Genomic DNA, 20,903 nt, shown 5'->3' on the forward strand with positions numbered 1-20,903 from the left:
CATGCATTAACAGTACTCCGGATGGTCCGGTGATTCTCCGGTTCCATGGCTTTCTCTCCCGCCTACCTATGAAGGAAGACAAGGTAGAAACTGAAGAAGAAGGAGAAGAAGAAGAAGAAGCAGAAACAGAAGAAGAAGAAGAAAAGAAAAAGGAGGAGAGTCCATAGTGCTGGCGTTACTGGAGACGCCTCGGGGGGAGAATTCTTGCGCGTCCTCAACATCGAGTTAAGACTTCAGTCCGTCGTGAACCTTCTGCTAAATTGCGTCACCCCAAAAGGGCCGACGACATTAACTTTTCTTTCGGTTTAACTTTGGCGAACTTGGATAAACTATACTTGCGTGAGACGAAATCAGTGGACAAGGATTTAACGAACGACGTCAGATATTCACGTGGAGAACGTGGAGATCGATTTGTCAACGACAGGATCATCATTGTCATTATCTCCGCCATTATGTGCCGAATCCTCGGAATCCTCGTGTTATTTTCTACGGTGGGTGAAAAGAGACGGCTAGATTCTACATTAAAGAACATTTGCAGACATTTCGTTTTCATCGAGTTATTCATTATATTAACAAAACTCGTAACAAACATCATCTAAGCTTCGTATTAAATCAACTTTTTTCTAAAAAGAATTAACGGGAGGTTAACGTTTCTGGTTTTTTTTTTGTCTTTATTGACGTGGAAAAGGTCTAGTTCGTTCAAAACTCTAATTATTAAAAAAAAAAAAAAAGAAAAAGAAAAAAAACAGGCACACACTCGTGTATGCACATTGATATAAGCGAACGAAACGCATGGAATAGGCAAATAATTCATCGGATGCAATTCTTGCAAACGAACTCAATTTCATTTGAGAGATTGATAAAGAATGCATTCAAAAAATAACACAATAGACTACAAATATTTTTAATAACTATTCTTCTTGCTTGATTTATAACTTTAAGATATAAATTTCTAAGATAAAAAGAAAAGATCCTTTTATTTCATCTTTCTTATTAGAAAACATATCTGATTGCTTGAACATAAGAATTTCGTTCCACTTTATTGATTAATGATTTCCGTATAATCTTTTTAATGGAAACCATTAAACTTTACATCTGATTTCTTATTAAAAGATTATCAATGAAATATTTATGATGGATATAAAATCGTCTGATATTATCATTATTCTATCACGAGCTTTTAGATGTATGTATATATGTACGATATCTGCAAAATGAAGTATAAATCTTTTATTTCGTCCGTAAAATCGGACGAGAAGTCAATGATTCTCTTTCGCGCAACCGCGCAACGAATACGGGAAATGCACATTATATTACATTACTACCATCATTACCACTACTGTGGTTAAATTGCCACCGAAGCATGCCAGCGAGGATATACTATCAAGCAAGATTTCGCGCATCGGTTCATTTTAATTTTCCAATGCAAGCGAAGTCTCTTATCGTATGTTTAACAAGTCCTTTGAAAAAGAATGAAGTTTACCGCAAGAAAAAATTCAGTAATTTTTTTTGGCAAATAAAAATATATGACGGAGCGTAAAGTTTCTTGAGAAAATAATTTTCTAAGTTTCGGAGCAATAGAAAAACCGTTTTCATACGTCGTCGCGTTAAAATACACGGTGAAAGGGATATTTGTGTCGAGAAAATAAAAAAAAAAAAGAAAGGACCTTCAATGTCAGGAGAAAGAGAGATAGAGAAAAAGAAAAGAAAAGAAAGAAAAGGATAGAAGGACGTTCCTGACGAGTTACACTGTACTACGATGCTTTTACGTTTGTCCCTCAAAACAAATCACATACCACGCGAGGCATTAATAGACGAAGGTCACGAGTAGAAATGTAGAATTACTCGTGAAGGAAGAAAGAAAGATAGAGAAAAACAGGAAGAAAGAATGTTAGAGAGTTAGATAGAGATAGATATCGCGTATGAATGCTTCCTGATGTGAAAAATGATGGAGGGGAGGCGAGGAAAAAAAATTGACGATGTCGTAAAAGAGTAGGTCACAGTTGTGTGTTTCGAACGAAGGAAATAAAATCCACTTGCCCCAGAGGCAATTTCGGTGACCGGTCCCCGGCCGTTTCGCGTGGCGGATTTCGACCGTTTCTTCTTTCCCGTTACTTTTATATCCGTCGATCGAACGAACGCGAGTACGTTTGTCGTTGTCGGTCGTAAGAAAGAGAGAGGGAGAGAGAGAGAGAAAGAAAGAAAAAGAAAAATCTTCATTTCGTATTAGGTATCCATATATAAGTGTACTAGAAGTCATTAACCTTAGAAGAGTGGAAAAAGATACTACATTTTTGACGAGAAATGTTGATTTTCCAGAATCAATTGAGAAAATGTTTTAAAAGTTAACATTTTGGATTTCAATTAATATAACAGAAAATATTCTCTCTTTCTTTGATCATCGTTTAAACAATAATATTAGTTTGACTTTACAAGTTTGTCCTTGACAACGATATTTGTAAGAACGAGAAAGCTAGTATGGTATTTTCTCTCTAGTTTGTTTACTTAGTTCTTTTTTTTTCTTTTTAATTTATTCAAAGAGAACGGAGCTCGTTCTCTTTCCTACGAATTTATTTACGTTATAAATACGACAATCGAATAGAATTCGTTTTTATCATACTACTACGTATTAACATCCCTTGACTTCATCTGTATCGATTTTCTCTAAACCCTCGCGTATTTTGTGTCGCCCCAAACGGCTTTAATATGTTGTCGACTAACAATAAGTTTGTTCGTCTATATGTAATTCGATTAACCAAGCGCTAAATTGAATTGAACTTCGAAATGTATCAAAATCATTATCGACTTCATAGTTTCCTTCCGTTACTGTTATGTTATTGAAACTGATCGTTCGAATAAATTGATACTAATTGTAAGCATTAAACGGTATAGTAATTTTTTTATCTCACGCTTGTGAATTTGTATCATCGATCACAGGTTTGCGTGCGTTTACATATACACGCGTGCTTGCCGTATTCTCGAGGAAATTGTCTTCGTATTTTGCGAACGTTAGCCGTTACCCAAAGTCGATCGCAGCAACACCTGCGTCTCGATAAGCGTTCACTTAAAGGACTAAGTTGTTTGTCGCTCGATTAACGACGTCGGCCAACTAAACTTCGATTTAACGCCACAAATTTGTGCTGAATATATATGTATGTACGTATACCGATAGTAGTTGTAGATATATACGCGAACCATATTTCTCTTCCGATGTAATCGGTGATTAGCGATCGTTTCCGAAGCATTATTCTGAACATTAGTCTTTCTTTAAACGATATTATATTAGAAAGAAATAAATAAGATAGTTCGCAGTTAGTAAATACCGTGCTAAACGATATCTAATTAAAGTAATGTAGTTAAATTTGAAGGTCAGTAAGACCTTCAAATGAAAATTTATACCGCTCTTATTTCACAATAATATAGACTAACATAAGGCATTCGCTTTATCGTACACGTGTCGATTCTATTTTCAAATTATTCCGAGAACGGTGATTATTTCGTAGATTTGACTTTCGTATACAAATAATACGTTTCGCAATAATATCCATTCATATGGATGTGATAGAAAACTATTGGTATGTTTATACGCTTTTCTATACATACATTATAAAGGATATACATATATGGAAATATCTAGGCGTTGGTGTAACCCGTTGACCGGAATTCGATGCTTGCTTTAGAAGCTATGACGTAGCCACGAATATCCTGCATTCGTGAGGTCATACTCCACGTACCAATTTGTACCAATATATCGTACTTGAAGTTAACGCTATGATATATCGTAGATAAAACTTAACCTTAAACTTATCTTACAAACTACGTAATAACTTTTCCTAAAACGATATAACCTTATTATAAACTAACGTATTTTACAAGTCGTACCTGAAAATTCAAATAAATATCTACAAATATACGTACCTAGATTGGGAAATAAAATAGTACAAAACGAAAAGTGTACATTATCAGTAGAAGAGGTTATTTACACAATGAAAGTGCATTTTGCTCGAATACGCTCAAGATATAAGAAACGGGATTACGTTAAGAAGTTTTAGCACGATATAATACGTATCTATACCTACGTGTATTACACGCAACGAATAGTTTTACACGTGCAGTAGAGCGTCTCTTTTTAAACCCGTTACTCGAAATGAAGTACAAGTGCGTGCACGTTTTTCGCTCACCTTGGCCCGTCCGTCGGCAGCGCATGATAGCGTCGTAATAACCTACACGTCATACAGCACGCAGAGAAAGAGAAATAGAGAGAGAGAGAGAGAGAGAGAGAGAGAGAGGCAAACAAAACCTACGAAAGTAGTGGGGATGGACCGAGGTAGGAACATGGAGAGTGGGGAGTAGTGGGGATAGACCAGTAGTGAGGCGCACGCGCCTAGTGGTGGTCGTGAGATTGAAACGATCGGCAGACCATTAAGGAAATTACCATAACTCAAACAGCACGTGTCTAGTTAATAACCAATCGGCTCGCATGCTATCCTAGAGATTAACAATCTATCGCTTATCCTTCTTTAGATAATTTCAGAATCAAATGATAAATCATCGGATTCGAATTTCGGAGGAAAATCGAGATCTTTAGTTCGACGCTAATTTCACTTGTGTTCGAATCGATTTTCAATTAGATTGTAAAAATTGATTGAAATCGAGAATTTTTATACGTATAATAGGATCGATTTTTTCTCTCGAAAGAAAGGAAATATTGAAAATGTAAATATATGAGATACTATAACAAAGAAAAAGAGGAATAAACAAACCTAAATACGTATTGTAACGTGAAATAAAGCCAATAACGTAGGAACGTTTTTGTGGGTCGAGCGTAAAAGCTTTCGAGATTCAATGGGAAGTTCAAAAAGAGTTTCGCCATCAAATATACAATTTTGAAGTGCAACGAGATGTCCTCGAGGGGTGGGCCAAGGGAAATTACATAAATATTCATAAAGGGCTTGGAAACAAAGTCTGGGAAATAATTTGCCTGTTTTTTTTTATTTTATTTTCTTTGCTCGATCGTCGTAGGTTAGCGTAATCGTTGCTCAAGACTACGAGATTTCCGACATTCAATGCAGTGGCGCCGGTTCAGCAGCCGATCTTCTCACAGCGAAAATTAGAAGACCGATCGGCTTCAGGGGAGCTCCGTTATTTGCCGATGATAGATCAGCCAATCCTCTCATCGACATTCATTGCCAAATTAGACCGGATCCTAACGATCCTCAAGAAGACAACTACTTCCTCAAAGTGACGGATTTTTCGCGATGCGGTGTTCTCAAAAGAAACGTAAGTCGACGTGAAAAAAATAAAAGAAAAGAAAGAGACTTCAACAAATATTTATTAAAATTAAATGATTTGTAAAATAAGAAAAATATATATTTGAAAACTATAAATGTAGAGATATTAATATATTATATCCAAATATTTTTTGAAGTCATTGTAAATGTTTATTAAGAGAATTAAAAATTTTAATTCTCTCTAGCAAATAAAAACATATTGTATCTGTAATATGGATAAATTAGCGTTATTACAGATATAATAAATTGACTAATTACAAGCATAGAGGACGAATATTGAAATGAATTATTCGATTAAATATAATGAAATATTCAAGTACACTGTAGTAATTGCAAATGTGGAATAGAAATGTTACATTAGTGTATACGTAGTTATAGTACATGTATCTATTCAGAAAGAATATATAATTCTCGTAAGTTTCTTCCGAAAATTTTAGCATTAGAATTTTTAAATAACTCGTAATTTTCCTCATCGAAAAATATAAAATTAAAGATAATCATAATTAATTTCGTTAAAGTATGTCTCTCTCTTTCTCTTTTTCTTTCTCTAAAGGGATTAACTTCTTGTGCTTTGATGCGAAAAGTCGTTTGAACGGATTCGTCCGTTTTAATTTAATAATATCGGAATTATGATTTTTATTAAAATTACGCGAAATATTATAATTAAAAATATATAATTATCAAAAAGAATAAATATTGGATGTGCTAATGAAAAATAATATTTCGTTTATATATTACATATACATGTATAAAATATTGTAAACATAAATGTAATCGTTTATTTTTTTCATAGGGATTCATTCATTTACGGATATGGTTTCCGGCATTTCCCGGTGTCGTAATGCTGGCCGATCAAGAATTGATCCTCATGTGTCGTCCACCTGAGCCCACATTGCTTAGGCACAAAGCGGCTGGTTTTGCTGGTACATTGTAAGTTAGCAACACACCAATTCATGACACCCTATTTTCTATTGTTGAATTATTAATTACGCTCTAACCGATAATGTCTTCGCTTCCTAAGTGATTTATATATCGCAGGATATATAACGATACCGTTAATTGAAAATCTATAATAATTAAAATACCAAGGTATTGAGAAGGATATAAAACATGATATAAAAGAGAAAATTGAATTTCTATCGTTAACTATTTGAAGGTAATCGAAACAATTGTATTATCAAGCTATTTGATTATGAAATTTGCACCATAAAGAGATCATTATCAAACAATTGTCGATATATATAAGTATATACTCTTATAGATATATAGATATATATATATAATAGATATATTATAGCGAAGAGCATAAAATTCGTATATAGCGAATGGTTTGATTAACTTGGCAATTAAATAGGATTGCGTGATGTCATTAAATTGCGCATTTATAATGAATTTGTAACAATTGTATTGTTTCGATTGCTAACACGTAACACGATAATAAAGTATCAAATTTCTCGGTGAGAATTACTCTAGGATATAATGCCTCGATATCTTGTTAATCGCAACTAATCGACTATACGTTATAAAATTACGTGATTTTATCGCGAGAATGATTCGTTAACGATGGGATTACTATATTAGGGTAATTTACCGAAACATTTTAGTCCAGTAAATATGTGAAATATATCTGCGTTAAGTCGAAAAACAACAAATAAGCGAAATAATTAGGTACAATAAAATTTAGTTAAAATAGAGTTTCGATGTCTGTTTTAGTCCACATGGTGCTAGAGTATCCGGTGTAGTAGAGGAGACACCGGGTCGATTAGAATACGAAGTTGCTCTTTATCGCGAAGCTACTGGTAATATATCAGAATCTAGCGGATCCCAAACAGTCGATCAGGCGGTGCCAATAGGTACAAAACTTCAGTTGAGAGCTCGTATCAGTCCTGACAGTGCTTGGGGTTACATAAAACTTTTGGAAGTAACGGTCAGCCCTGATCCCGATCAACCGCATGCTCCAGGGAGCGTTATCCTTGTTAAAGATGGCTGTAGAAATCGAGATTTCGCATCGATCATTCCTCATCAACCGGCAAGGTATCGCGAGAGAAAGAACGAGGTATTTTTGGATTTCGAAGCATTCTTGCTTAGTTCTATGCGAGAACGATCTACTTTATGGATACACTCGCAAATAAAAGCTTGTATGGAACCGCAAGATTGTCAACCGGTGAGAACATTTCTTTCTTTTATTTATTTGAAATTCTTTCAATATAAAAGATCGACGTTATTTCTCAAGCTCCTTTATACAAACGGAAGTCGTAAAAGGATTATAGATAATAAAGATTTAAGATAATAAAGATAGTGGAAGGATGTTCGAATATGATTTATAGGATTTCTGCTTGGATCTATTTGAGCCGTCGGGCCATGGCAAACGAAGAAAACGAAATGTCAACGAAGAAATCGACGGTACATTCTTGCCTAAGATCGAACGTCTCATCAAGAGTTACAATGACTCAACGCCTTTTACGAAATTCAAAGAGAACATTGAGTATACCGTCATGATGCCAGACGGTATGAAACGTTTGATATTGTATATAAGAATTACATTATATGATATGAAAGAAATTAATGATACATTAACATTTTTCGCTTTACAATCGATGTAATTAATGAACTTATTTATCTGCAGATATTTACAACAAAGTTGCATCTGGCTTGGAAGGTAGTTGCGGTAGTTTTCTTTACGTGGCTATTGGATTAGGTGCATTATTAGTTCTATCGGCCTTCATTATGTGTTATTTGGCTTCTCGTCTTCATAATTTATCTTCATCAATCTCGCAAAACAAGTCCATCGATGATCTCGTACGAGATAGAGCGAGAAAATATTGTGACGCGACATCAGGATATACTGGACGGTCTACCGTACAATAAAATAAATCAGTCTATTTATTTATATTCGATAATATTTTTGAATATAACGAGAAAAAGCAAACGTGACGTAGAAATGTTAGAAATCGAACGATGAACACTTAACATTTGACAAATACTTATATATGTATGTATGCTCGATGTGTGTATATTTATCTCGTCCGACTTATTTATTCATTCTATAGATTATATTTTTCACATAGTCTCAATGTTTATTATAATATTTTATAAATATTAAATATTCATCACAGTTAGTTACGATGGATTTTCTTTATCGATGAAATAACATTATTATAGCACATTATAAATGTGTCAATATGATACGACTGATAATACTTTTATAGCATAGTTATATTGATAAAATATCATTCTAATACATAATACCGAATACCAAGAATCTTAGGAATTCTTAGATTTAAGTTAAAATATAAAGAGCGTGTCACAAATCGAAACGAACATAGAAAATTATTTTATAGTACAAGCGCTCTGTTTTCTCCTTTCTTTTTGCATATGTTCTGAATATTCGAAGTATGCCCGTGTGCAATGCTATCACGTGACCTGATAAAGCGAACGCAATCGTCGATCGCCCATACTTACATAACAATCGTAGTATTTAAGTATTTTTCCAAAAATGCATTTCGTGATCAAAATGCATGAAAATATTGGGTTGGTTAAAGGTAAAAATAAAATACTTCACCCTTTGTACATAAATCTGCACGATAATGTATTAGTTGAGTTGAATTAATTTAATAGAAAAAAAAAATCGAAATATAAAAAAAAAGAACAGTGTAAGAACGAATCGAAATACAAAAGAAAAGAAAAGTGTAAGAACGTGTAAATTTCTTTGCCATCCAAAAAATCGTATGACCATTTAGATTTAGCGAAAACAATATTGAAATGATTGTACGCGTATGGTCGCATATATGTTTGATATTATATTTATTATAAAATAAAACAAGGTTAATCAAATATCCTTGTATTACATTTCGTTTAGTAGTAACGACGTTTCTTTCATAAAATTACGCTGTACAATATGACGATATCGTTACAATGTTATAAATTACGATTCGACATCTCGTACAATATCTTGTAGTAACGAACAATTGTGAAAATTAATTTCTTTTTTTCTTTAATTTTTCTATTTTTCTGATAGACCTGCTTTTTTCTATCACTAAATGATTGTTCAAGTTCAACAATTGTTTCGTGCACTATTTTATGCTAATTGAATCTAGACAACCTTCGAAACGACGAAACGAGATATGTATTTTCGGTCCTGTATATTTTTGATTTGCATAATTTTTTGAACAAACCCATGAAATATAATATATTGAACCAACATTTATTAACACAGACTTAGAACTTTATATTAAGTAGGAAATCAATACAATAATTACACATAGTACTTGATATCCATACTTTACGAAGAAAAATAATATTCGAAGGCACATATGTCGTGCAAAAATTCTAATTAAAAGTTATTATTCGTTGCTTTAACATACAGTATTAGACGTTTTCCTGTTCTCATAATAAATATAATTATCACAGGAAGTCTGTGATAAACACTGTCTTTTCTTTTTTACATATGTAGCTACGTGCTTTTATACATTACGAGAGAAGCATATTTTCTTTACAATAAAAATTCAATTTTAAATTAATAATTAAACCGTTAATTAACATCAACCTATTGTGTATATATATATATAATGAAAAATATAAATATACATATAAATATTAACTAAAATTACATAAAAATGTAAATTGAGAATGTGCATATGCTATTATATGTATACGTATCTCAGAAAAATTATAAGCGTATTGCACTCACCCTAAACATGCTATTTTTACTATTTGGTTTATCGATGTATAAAGACACGCTTACATATAGCAATCCTATATAATTTTGCTTCATTATGATTCGTAATATCAACAATTGCCACACACTTATTTTACAACCTTTGGCTCAATATCATTATTATATCTTTGTATAGGCCCATAAAGCTTAACTTGATAACATTACAATCTAATGGTTTTATTTAAATTAATTTCTTTTAATTAAACTACAAGAAAAATAAAAATAAAAATTTCAAATTAGAATAGTTATTTCACGCGTAAGTAAAACAACTGGACTACAAATATAATTTAAACAAATGACATTATGAATATAAATAAATATATATATATATATATATATATATATATATATATATTCATAATGTTCATAAGTTCATCTTTTAAATGTAATATTAAACTTTTATTGAATACAAAAAAAAGTTTGAGACAATCTCATTTAACTGCATACTTTTGTTTTCCAGCAAATATGCACTCATAAAATATAATTTAGTAATTTAGTAGACTCAAGTGAATTTGCATGTAGCAACTATACTACATATTTTTAATAAAGTTACTATGCAATCAATAGTAAAATACACATCTCAGTAAAATCATAATTTATATTAATTAATAAAACATTTAATTTACTTGTAAGATATCATGCTTACATATAGCAACTGTATATGATATTAAATATTATATATATTTTTCTTTAAATTATGTATAATGAATAGATATTTTTTAACTTAAACAGAAAATTAATAACATATCGTCACTCAATTTTGCCAAATTTTCGATATGTTCCAAAGAAAATTTAATTTCTTCACAATATATCAAAGTTTTTCAATCAATTAAGAAATTACACTTCTATCTTTCTTTTCTAAATTGAATAAATTAATATAATCCGAGAGTTTATGTATTTACAAATTAATTCTATAAAATTGATTATCACACATAGTAATTATGCAAAAATTGATTATGCAGTCTTTCCATTTGTTTTAGATTTCACAAAGGCTTCATAAGCCGCAAGCTCTTTCTTTTCCTTCTTTAAGTTTCTATCCTCAAATTCCAACCTGTAATTAAACACTTAATCAACGCGTATACAATTTTCTTTAAGTGTTGGGATATGCAAGTAATAGTAGTAAATCAAATTCAATAATCTGTTAGAATTCTTTGATATAAAAAATGAATGTATACAATGTTACAAACAAATTACACATATTATAAAAATGCTAATTATATGTATGTGTGTGTAATTTGTTTAAATATATATATATAGTGTCATTTAAATAAATATGTATATATTATTCAGATCAATGTTTTGTTATAAATTTGTATGTATTATTTGTATTATATTTAAACATTTTTCTTAATATTTTAAGAAACTATATCAGATTAATGAACTTTAAATAATATTGTTCTACACGAAAAAATGTGCTGTGATGAAGTGAATATATATGCTTGCATGAAATTGCATATCCCAATATAAAAAGCATGAACATATGAATGAGACTGAAGTAAGTACATAAACTTAAAATTATAAAACATTTATAAATAATGTAAAAATATATATACTATTTGTTTAATTTAAAACAAATATATCTTGCAAAAACTGAATGACAAAGACAAAAGAGACACATTATATAACAATTAACTGTCATTATTTGCAATTTCTTCCTAGCTTATTAATTATTTATGATTACTACATAGATTTTTTTCTTATAAGTCAAGATAAGTAGAAATTAAAACTGAAGCCTTATTATTATATAAATTCAGGTTTTTCAAATGTCTGTTACATAATATAGAACTGATCTTGAATAGTATATTTGCTACAATACTCTTAAATACATATCTAACATATATAAGTTATATAAGTTATATCTAACATATATAAGTTATATTATATATAAAAGAATAACATACCTATGTAGAATTATTCTTTCAACAATTTTTTCTGTTGTCATATCATTGCCACTATCCAGTAACTTAAATTTGTTTTGTCTTTTTGGTTCTACATATGGATCTGAGCCATCTTCACATGGCATTATTGGTGTCTGTCCATGACACACGATAGAAACATTAAAGTGTTCCATAAGATTTTTAGTAACCTCATATGGAGCACCAATTACAACTTCATTCACATACTAGATATGTAAAGAATTCAATTCCTTCATTTTTATATATATTTTTTATTGTGTATGTGTATGTATGTGTATATATATATACACACATATACACAATAAGATATTTATTTATGATTTAAAAAAAAAATTTCAAATTTATCCAATGAATTTTAATGAAAATTTTTTTCTAACTATTGAAGATAAATATAAATTTATATAGAAAATATTTTTGAAAAAATATTTAAAAAATTGTGTTTCATTTTATCTTTTTCCAAGTGTTAAATTAATATCTTTTCAATCTGAATAATCTTATGAAAAATAAATATAATTTTTATTCTATGTAAATAGCTCACCTTACATGCTAGTACACTAAGAACACGTTCATGAAGATTCATGATTGGATGATTACCACATTTGTAACGGTTAACAGCTGGATCTGTATGGAGGCCAACAATAAGATAGTCACCCTCTTTCTTTGCAACTTCTAAGAAGTCTAAGTGTCCAACATGAAATAAATCAAATGCTCCAGCAACATAAACAATTTTGTCATCCGGCTGAGGACTTTTGCCATCACTGAATTGTATAATTTTTTGAGTAGTGGGAAGAAACTGAGAACAACCAGTCCATGGGCTTCTTGCTGTGCGATCTTGACCCATACTTTTGCTAGGTTCTCTATCAACGGTATATTCACTATCTCCTTGTTTGAAATGTTGACGTGTCATTAAAAGCATACGTCCTACAAGATCTGTAGTTGAAACTCCTGCTGTTCTTTGAACCTCCCTGTGATAGTTATATTGTATATTAATACAAAGAATTTTTCGTATTTATATAGAATATTTCTCTTTAATTCATTTTGTTATACCTGTAACGACCAGCTGCTTTAACTAAGTGATAAGTATCTATTCCATCCGCAGTCATTGTTATGTCATCACCATGTACACAGAAATCACAATTGTATTTATCTAATGTTTCCAATGTAGTAACATAAGGAGCACCTTCAACTACTTCATCTACCCATTTTATACCGCGAACCATTTTATATCTGAAACAAAGTATGAAGAAATGTTGTTTAAATCCTATCTATACTATATAGAGAAAAAAAAAGAAATTTCAATACACATATTTATCAATAATAGTTAATATTACTTAAATAATTTAATAAGTAGGAAAAATACCTCTCTTGTTCTGTAAAAACTGGAGGACCCTTATGCTTTGTAATTTCTGCATCCGTATGAACACCAACAACCAAATAATTCCCTAATGCTTTAGCCTGCCTCAATGAATTTGCATGTCCAAAATGCACCATATCATAACTACAATATAAAATGATATATTTGAATCATCATAGGATTCAAAAAAGTAAAAAATCGAAGTGAAAAATACGAGAATCCGACGGTAAGAACATAGCACCAGAATAAATAGAATTGTTTGAACTTTTACATTTACAAGGACCGTGAATATTACTTCAAAACATATACATACATTTTCGAATGATTAATTAATCAAGCTATAGTATTGATCGCTAGTCTTTCTTACAATCACAGAGACAATGCGTCTCTTATATTTCGACATAATATTTTATAGAGCACGAATAATGATATGCACAAAAATTGATCCTTTTCTGACACGAGCAATAAGAAGAAACGAATGATACAAGTTTTATAAGGCACAAGAGGAACATATATTTTCACAATATCAACTTATCCTTTTTTTCATGTCACCTGTCAAGTTCGCGCGCTAACACGTGAAAATCGAAAGGTAAATGATACCGCACAATACATTTCATTCATAAACTCACCACCCGTCGCACCAAACACGAACTTCTTTTCGAGATTCTGTCATATTCACGAAAAGAAAAAGTACAAACACGTGTACACCAGTAGACGTTCCTTTTTTTATCTGTTTTTTTCCAATCACTTGATTAGTATATTACGAATAAGAATGAAATAGATTCATCGACCAACTCTTGAAGCGTACTGCCCGCGACACCGGCGTTGCACATCTTTTTATTAATCGAATACCGCTCGTCCCTCCCCACCTTTCCACCCTTCGCTCGTTCACAGTCACCCGGAATGACGTCATCGCGTCATAACTTAAGCTGCTCATGAGTATAAGACATAATGTTGATACTAGAATAATGTTTTAAATGAAGGAAAAAATATTTCATACTCATTAATTTTAGCTCTTAGCAACTATACCAAGAAAATAGCGATTATGGGTTTGCAATTTTTAATATTTACGCACATTAAACGAGCGTCAGTTACAATACTAATCGTTAAATAATATTGATCTTTTTGTTATCCTACAAGACTGAAATCAATGATTTTAAAAAATAATATTATTGAAAACCTTCGCACGTAGTCGCATAATGAAGAATAGATGATAAATATTTAATCGGGAATAAAATTTATTTTTCTTTTTTCTATTCTTTTTTTTTTTTCTTTTGTTACAATAAAGAATATTGATTAAACATATCGTAAGATTGATGTAATTATCCATCAATTTGATGGATTTAGAGGTTGAAAATAGATCAAGATTTTTTTTTACAAAAATGTATGAGTAAATCTTAAAAGTTTACGTATATATAATATTGTGTAATAAATACAAGATACATCGATGTTTTCGATAAATGCTTCTCTTTAAATGGAAGTATAAGTTTCAAGGCTGCTTGATAAAGTCGAATGAAATAATCTTTTGTACAATTATTTTCTCAATATATCAAATCGATTGACAAAAAAACTGCCAATCTCATTTCCGCTTATATCTAATTGATAAGTCCCTAATTTAACGCGTATTCAGATACTACATTACAGTTATTTATACGAACATTTTAACTTTTTATGTACCGAATTATATTTATAAAAGTGGTTAAAAAAATGATGATAAAAATTAATTGAAAAAAGATTGCTCAGTGGATGGGACATTAAACAACGCCGAAAAAAATACTTAAAAAATATTTCTTATATTAAATTTATTATAATCTATTATAATATAATCATAGATTATATTAATTTATTATAATCGAATAACATCATAAAATATATTTACGAAGTTTCCTGTAAATTACGAAAACATTGTTGGTACATAAAAAGTTAAAATAAAAGTACCAGTCATACATCTTCACCAATTTATATCAATACGATAAAACGTAAAAGTATTGTCCAATGAAGTAAACTCTGACCTAATCGCATGATGTTTGATAAACGGCTCAACCAATGAATGATCAGAAAATCTTATTTTACAGATCTATCAAACGATGACTATACTTACTTAATATTTAATGATAAATTCTTATCATTAAATCATAAGGAAGATAATCGCGGAAAATGGCAAGATAACGTAGATGTTCCTTACCGATAAAGCTTGACAGTTTTAGAAATTATCGTTTTATAACTTATTGCCACACGACCATATAATTACTTTCATTGTGCCATTGTCGTTAACGATGTCAGCAAACATTTTATCATTTTGCTTTTACATTTATGCCATACTTAAATAAAAAATTAGAATGTATTAATATGAAAATTACCAATATGTAAATAATTTTCTAAAACTACCTTGCATGTAATTTAAGATTGGTATTTTCAATTTCCATAAAATACTGCACATTGTGTATGGGTTTTCAAAACAAAATATGATTATGTCTGTACATTCTATGTACTATATTTGTGTCCCATCACAATGAGAAGCGCGTATGGAAAATATGATCTGCTATATTAAACAAAGTAGTTCTCTTTTTGTTCTCTTTGCTTACTATATTACATAAATAAAATTTTATTCTGGAATAAGCTATGTCGATGTTAATAACCATTCTGTTGTCTGTAACTGCTCCCACCACCACCTCCTCCATATGCACCACCATTTTGACTATAACTAGAGCCACCACCACTGGAAGCTCCTCCAAAGTTATTTTGAGGAAATGATTTACTGCCATAACCACCTCCCATACCACCTAGACAAGAAATGAATATTTTACTAATAAATAAACAAATTTGGAATCTACAAGATATATTCTTGTCTTATAAAATTATATATTGAAAAATAAAATGTAATATTTGTAAGAAACAAAAACTTTAAATGATCTTGACCAAATCTGATTTTCTAATAGAATATTTTTAATTAGCATAATAAAGTAAGCATGTGTAGCAGTTATATTTTAAAGTACTTACCACTACTACTTCCACCCCATTTATTTCCACGATCGTTCCCACCAGCACTCCCACTACCACTACCACCGCTACGATCAAATCTCCCACTTCTATCATTTCCATCACGTCCACCACGTGATCCTCGTGGACCACCCCCACGACCACCGGATCCACGGCTACCACCTCCGCCATTACGACCACTGTATCGACCTCCTAAACAGAAATATAACATTGATTTAATGATATTATATAAATCAAAATTGTATATATAAAATAACTCTATAATTACGTTTATAAATGCCTGGATTTCTCGAAAGTTCATAAAGTTTAGGATTTACAACTTGCTTTGCTTCTTCTAGTACTTGGATTAGGTCACTAGCTTTGTGTGCATTTCCAGGTGTAAAGAAGGCATATGCAGTTCCTGTTCGTTGCGATCGTCCCGTACGTCCAATACGATGAACATAGTCTTCTGAGTTGGACGGATAATCCAAGTTTATCACAAATTTGACATCTTCCACATCTACACAACAGTTCTCACAATTATTAGGGAAAGTAACAAATACTTGATTCTTTGTGGTGGGTAATTAACTTACAAAGCGAACTAATTAAAGCTGCGATAAGTTTCCTTGCAAATAGAATTGAAATTTAAGTTCGTCGTAATCGGAATAGGGAAATTTTCAATAAAAAATTATAATGGGCAAACTTAATGATTACAAATAATGATAACGCAACATTAATTGCCTTAGAATCAAACACGAAAAAAATCAATATCGATCGATAATAAATTCCATTTGCAAGGCATGTTAGTAACATAAATAAGTTGACCACAAAGAGCAAGTGTACATATTATTTACCTGTTTGTGCCTAAAGCTGGAAATGTAAATACATTTTTGGAAATGTAGAGGAATCAGAGCTCAGATGGTTCTCATAGAATTCTCGCTTAATGAGTGAGCGAGCTCTACATTTATTCTTAGTAACTTCACACCCTTCTCTCCCGCACCAAAGTATGGATCTGTGCTGGTCTTTGAAAATTTGGTCCTTGTGCATTGCTTCGGTAAGGTTTGAACATTGGATGAGCACCATATGCGCACTCCACTCAACCCCATGTATACTCCATTGCGTGTTTAGCATCAAGGATTTCTTTTTGTTATTTGCTGAAGTTTTATAAAGCTATTACCAACTGCACGGAAGATTGTAATTTATCGATTTACCGACGACTTTCTTCGATATAACGAATCGTCTCTCCAACCTGTTTAATAACAAATTCTAACACTGCTTCAAACTCGTAAGTATTTTAAGCAGTCTTGCGATACTACAATCGAAACATACCTCATAGAAAAGGAAATTTATAAATTATGATTTTAGAATCGATATGAATGCATTAATTCTGCAAATATTAAAACGTAAATCGATACTATATCCTATTACTCTAATCTAATATATATCAATATCTATCAGGTTTAATTGCCCTGTATACATTATAGATTCCCTAACATTGTTACTTCCATACTTTGGACCATCGCAGGTACAGAGTGAGAGTGTGTTTTTTCAAGTGGCACGGCTGAGGCACAGCGTTAGTTTAGCTTGTTGCGAGGGGGCGAAGACCAGCAGTCACGCCCCGTTCAATTATATATTCCAAAGCAAACTCTCCAGAGTTCTTATCATTGATAAAACTCCGTCGCATGTGCCTCTGAAAACACATAGAACAGCACGTTAATACCAGACTGACAAGACTTGTCTCAATCAGAGCAAAATCGAAAAACAAACGTTTCTATCTTCTTACCTGCTCATTTTCGACTTTACCTGAAATATCTTGGCATACTTTTCATTTTGATAAACTTCTAAACTTTACATATATTGCTTGTATGTATATGTTCTGAGATTATTTTATACGATATTATATATTTTACTCAAGTCAGTTTGATTTAGAATCAATTTTTATCAAAATTGAAAACGTATGTCAAAATCCACCTAAACTAATAATGCAACTAATGAAGAAATAAGTTAAGAATTATTCCTCCTTCTTCAGACTTATTTCTAAATAGATCATATTGGTAGTAACATTTATTTGTACTTATAAAGATGTTTAAATCACTGAATCTTCTAAATGGGTGAGAAAAATTAAATATAAAACTGGCTAAATAAATATAAATTCTAAATCATTAAATACCCTGCTCCATGATATTCCTAAACAATCTTAAAGTTATCTTCATCCACGTTGCTTAGGGACTAACGTCAATCAGTCTGGCACATGCCGTTATCCGTTGCCACATCACAATATTAAGACTCTCACAACCGTGAAACAACCATCGCAGCCTGACCCTTACATCATACCCACACTTGCTAAAACAGAATCTTACCTAAACCTCTTGCTGCAACGTCCGTAGCAACTAGTATTGCTGATCTGCTATTCCGGAATTCTGAAAACAAACATGTTTCAGTAAAAAATAATAAAATAATATCTACAAAAAATAAATTTAAATATAACTTAATTTACTTAAAAATATGTATTATTAATATATCTTACGATTTAATACATAATCTCTTTCTTGTTGACTTTTATCTCCATGGATGCCAATTGCTTGCCATCCATATCTATTAATAGCTCGTGTAATATCATCCACTTTTCTTTTTGTTTCAACAAAAATGATAGTTTTATTTTCTGGTTCATTAGAAATCTCTTCCAAAAGTTTCATTAATTTACTTTCTTTTTCATATTCTTCACATACATCCACTATTTGAAGGATATTATGATTAGCTGCTAATTGTAAAGAGCCAATATTGATTTGTATATAGTCAGTTAAAAACTCTTCTGCCAAGTTACGAACTTCTTTTGGCCATGTTGCTGACCACATAAGTGTTTGCCTATCTGGACGTATTTGTTCTACAATTTTTCTAATTTGGGGTTCAAACCCCATATCAAGCATTCTATCTGCTTCATCAAGTACCAAATATGTACATCTACGAAGATTTGTTGTACCGCGTTCCAAAAAATCTATTAGACGACCAGGAGTTGCTATACAAATTTCTACTCCTCTTTCCAGATCTCGTGCCTGTGGACCTTTAGGAGCTCCACCAAAAATGCAAGTATTTCTAACCTGTGAAGAAACTCCAAAGTCTGATGCTACTTGTTGTATTTGTTGTGCAAGTTCTCTTGTAGGTGCCAAAATAAGAGCTATAGGACCATCATTTCTACTTAATCTAGGTTGATGATTAATATGCACTATAGCTGGTAAAATATAAGCTAATGTTTTTCCAGATCCTGTTTGCGCTATGCCAACCATATCACGTCCAGACAAAGCAATAGGCCAACCTTGTGCTTGTATAGCTGTTGGTTCTCCAAAGCCTTGTCTACGAATTTCACTTAAAACATAATCTGGAAAACCACCCTCTTCAAAATAAATATTGGGCCCAGGGACATTAGAGCCTTTTACTGTGATCTCTTTGTCTGAACGGTAAGCTTCAACTGTATGAAGACTTCTTGTTGTGACATTAGGATGTGGTTGATAAAAGTCTTTTCTAAATGGTTGCAAAGTACTCATATCCCATCTAGGTTTGCGTAATCGTTCACCAGGCTGACGGTTTTTAAAATTATTACTTCCAAAACTGCTGTTATCTCTGTTTGCACTACTTCCAAATCTTCCACCACTGCCTCCATCTCGTCCACCAAAACGGCCTCCTCTAGAACCACCTCCACCTCTCCTATCACCACGTTCACGATCACGGTATGCCCTGTAATATAATATTATTATAAAATTAAATAATGAAACTAAAATATGAGTTAAAGAAAAAACCTCATTATGAATAAAAAAGAATAATATGTATAAAGTATTAATTTGTATATCTGCCTAATTAATTTATATTCAAATTTATTAAACACACTTTACTTAATTATATCTTATAGAAAATAAAATAGACAACTAATTATACAAAAAATTAACGAATAATAGTGTTACAATGAAATATTGATGTATGCAATAACAATCATAAACGTATAAAAGATTAATAAATACGCTTAAGCATAACAATTTTAATATTATTTTCATCTTATACAAATTAAAATATTTTTGTGTCTTTGAATAAATAGATTATATGAAATATATCTATAAATTAGAATATAAATAATACGAGTAATCACTTTTTGTTAGAACCAATTAACGTTCATATTTAAAAGCTCTTCGATCTGTCTAACGACGCTAAGCTAATAAAAAATATTGTTACATATTATAAACTACTGAACTAAACATATGTATGCGTAAATCTTTTATTTTTGTAATAATATATTCGATATAAAATTTATAAAAGCGTTTCCATAAAAATAAATTAATATAATAATCATGACGTTGTAATTTATAAAGAGGATAAGTCAACTATGACGTACAGTCAACATGGAGAATAGTCAAAACGTAGAACAGTTGATTAATGACAATAGAAATTTATACATTTTTAAAGAATTTTCAAGAATTCATTTTATAATATAATGCAACTTACATCGTCATGAAGAAGCTTATTGGTTTTTAAATAAATATTCCAAAAATTTCTTGAAAAAATCAATGTACTCGCTAAAACGAGAACACTACTTGACGTCCGATTCCAAAGGAACTCACGAATGATCATCATGGTGACGTAGTATACGCACAAGAAAT

At 31.2% G+C, this 20,903-nt stretch overlaps 3 protein-coding genes across 10 annotated transcripts; 1 reads left to right on the plus strand and 2 right to left on the minus strand.

Annotated features, from left to right (window-relative positions):
- Nucleotides 1-372: 372 nt before the first annotated feature.
- Nucleotides 373-8,933, plus strand: LOC127065539 (uncharacterized). The gene is made up of 6 exons (XM_050997999.1): nucleotides 373-491; nucleotides 5,023-5,280; nucleotides 6,085-6,221; nucleotides 7,005-7,455; nucleotides 7,619-7,799; nucleotides 7,918-8,933. The coding sequence occupies exons 1-6, from the start codon at nucleotides 453-455 to the stop codon at nucleotides 8,157-8,159; spliced, it is 1,308 nt and encodes a 435-aa protein (XP_050853956.1). The 5' UTR covers nucleotides 373-452; the 3' UTR covers nucleotides 8,160-8,933.
- A 145-nt stretch (nucleotides 8,934-9,078) lies between these two features.
- On the minus strand, nucleotides 9,079-14,110 carry LOC127065542 (ethanolamine-phosphate cytidylyltransferase). Of its 4 annotated transcripts, none has more exons than XM_050998005.1 (6): nucleotides 13,908-14,110; nucleotides 13,285-13,422; nucleotides 12,972-13,151; nucleotides 12,463-12,889; nucleotides 11,910-12,130; nucleotides 9,079-11,059 (listed from the first exon to the last, which is right to left on the minus strand). In XM_050998005.1, the coding sequence occupies exons 1-6, from the start codon at nucleotides 13,949-13,951 to the stop codon at nucleotides 10,963-10,965; spliced, it is 1,107 nt and encodes a 368-aa protein (XP_050853962.1). In that variant the 5' UTR covers nucleotides 13,952-14,110; the 3' UTR covers nucleotides 9,079-10,962. The 4 variants fall into 4 exon arrangements, with proteins under 4 accessions (XP_050853962.1, XP_050853964.1, XP_050853963.1 ...); XM_050998007.1 differs by having other exon boundaries at nucleotides 9,079-11,072; XM_050998006.1 differs by lacking the exon at nucleotides 13,908-14,110 and adding an exon at nucleotides 13,592-13,901.
- Nucleotides 14,111-15,052: 942 nt separating this feature from the next.
- LOC127065535 (uncharacterized) lies at nucleotides 15,053-20,902 on the minus strand. Of its 5 annotated transcripts, none has more exons than XM_050997995.1 (6): nucleotides 20,749-20,900; nucleotides 18,785-19,989; nucleotides 18,618-18,677; nucleotides 16,547-16,777; nucleotides 16,279-16,470; nucleotides 15,053-16,061 (listed from the first exon to the last, which is right to left on the minus strand). In XM_050997995.1, exons 1-6 carry the CDS (start codon nucleotides 20,754-20,756, stop codon nucleotides 15,910-15,912), a joined length of 1,848 nt encoding a protein of 615 aa, XP_050853952.1. In that variant the 5' UTR covers nucleotides 20,757-20,900; the 3' UTR covers nucleotides 15,053-15,909. The 5 variants fall into 5 exon arrangements, 1 of the variants encoding a protein (XP_050853952.1); XR_007782119.1 differs by lacking the exons at nucleotides 15,053-16,061; nucleotides 16,279-16,470 and adding exons at nucleotides 17,112-17,506; nucleotides 17,587-17,947 and having other exon boundaries at nucleotides 16,628-16,777; nucleotides 20,749-20,902; XR_007782118.1 differs by lacking the exons at nucleotides 15,053-16,061; nucleotides 16,279-16,470 and adding an exon at nucleotides 17,112-17,947 and having other exon boundaries at nucleotides 16,628-16,777; nucleotides 20,749-20,902.
- Between the last annotated feature and the right edge of the window lies 1 nt (nucleotide 20,903).

This window comes from Vespula vulgaris, chromosome 8 (assembly GCF_905475345.1).
Source record: "Vespula vulgaris chromosome 8, iyVesVulg1.1, whole genome shotgun sequence".
NCBI classification, from domain to species: domain Eukaryota; kingdom Metazoa; phylum Arthropoda; class Insecta; order Hymenoptera; family Vespidae; genus Vespula; species Vespula vulgaris.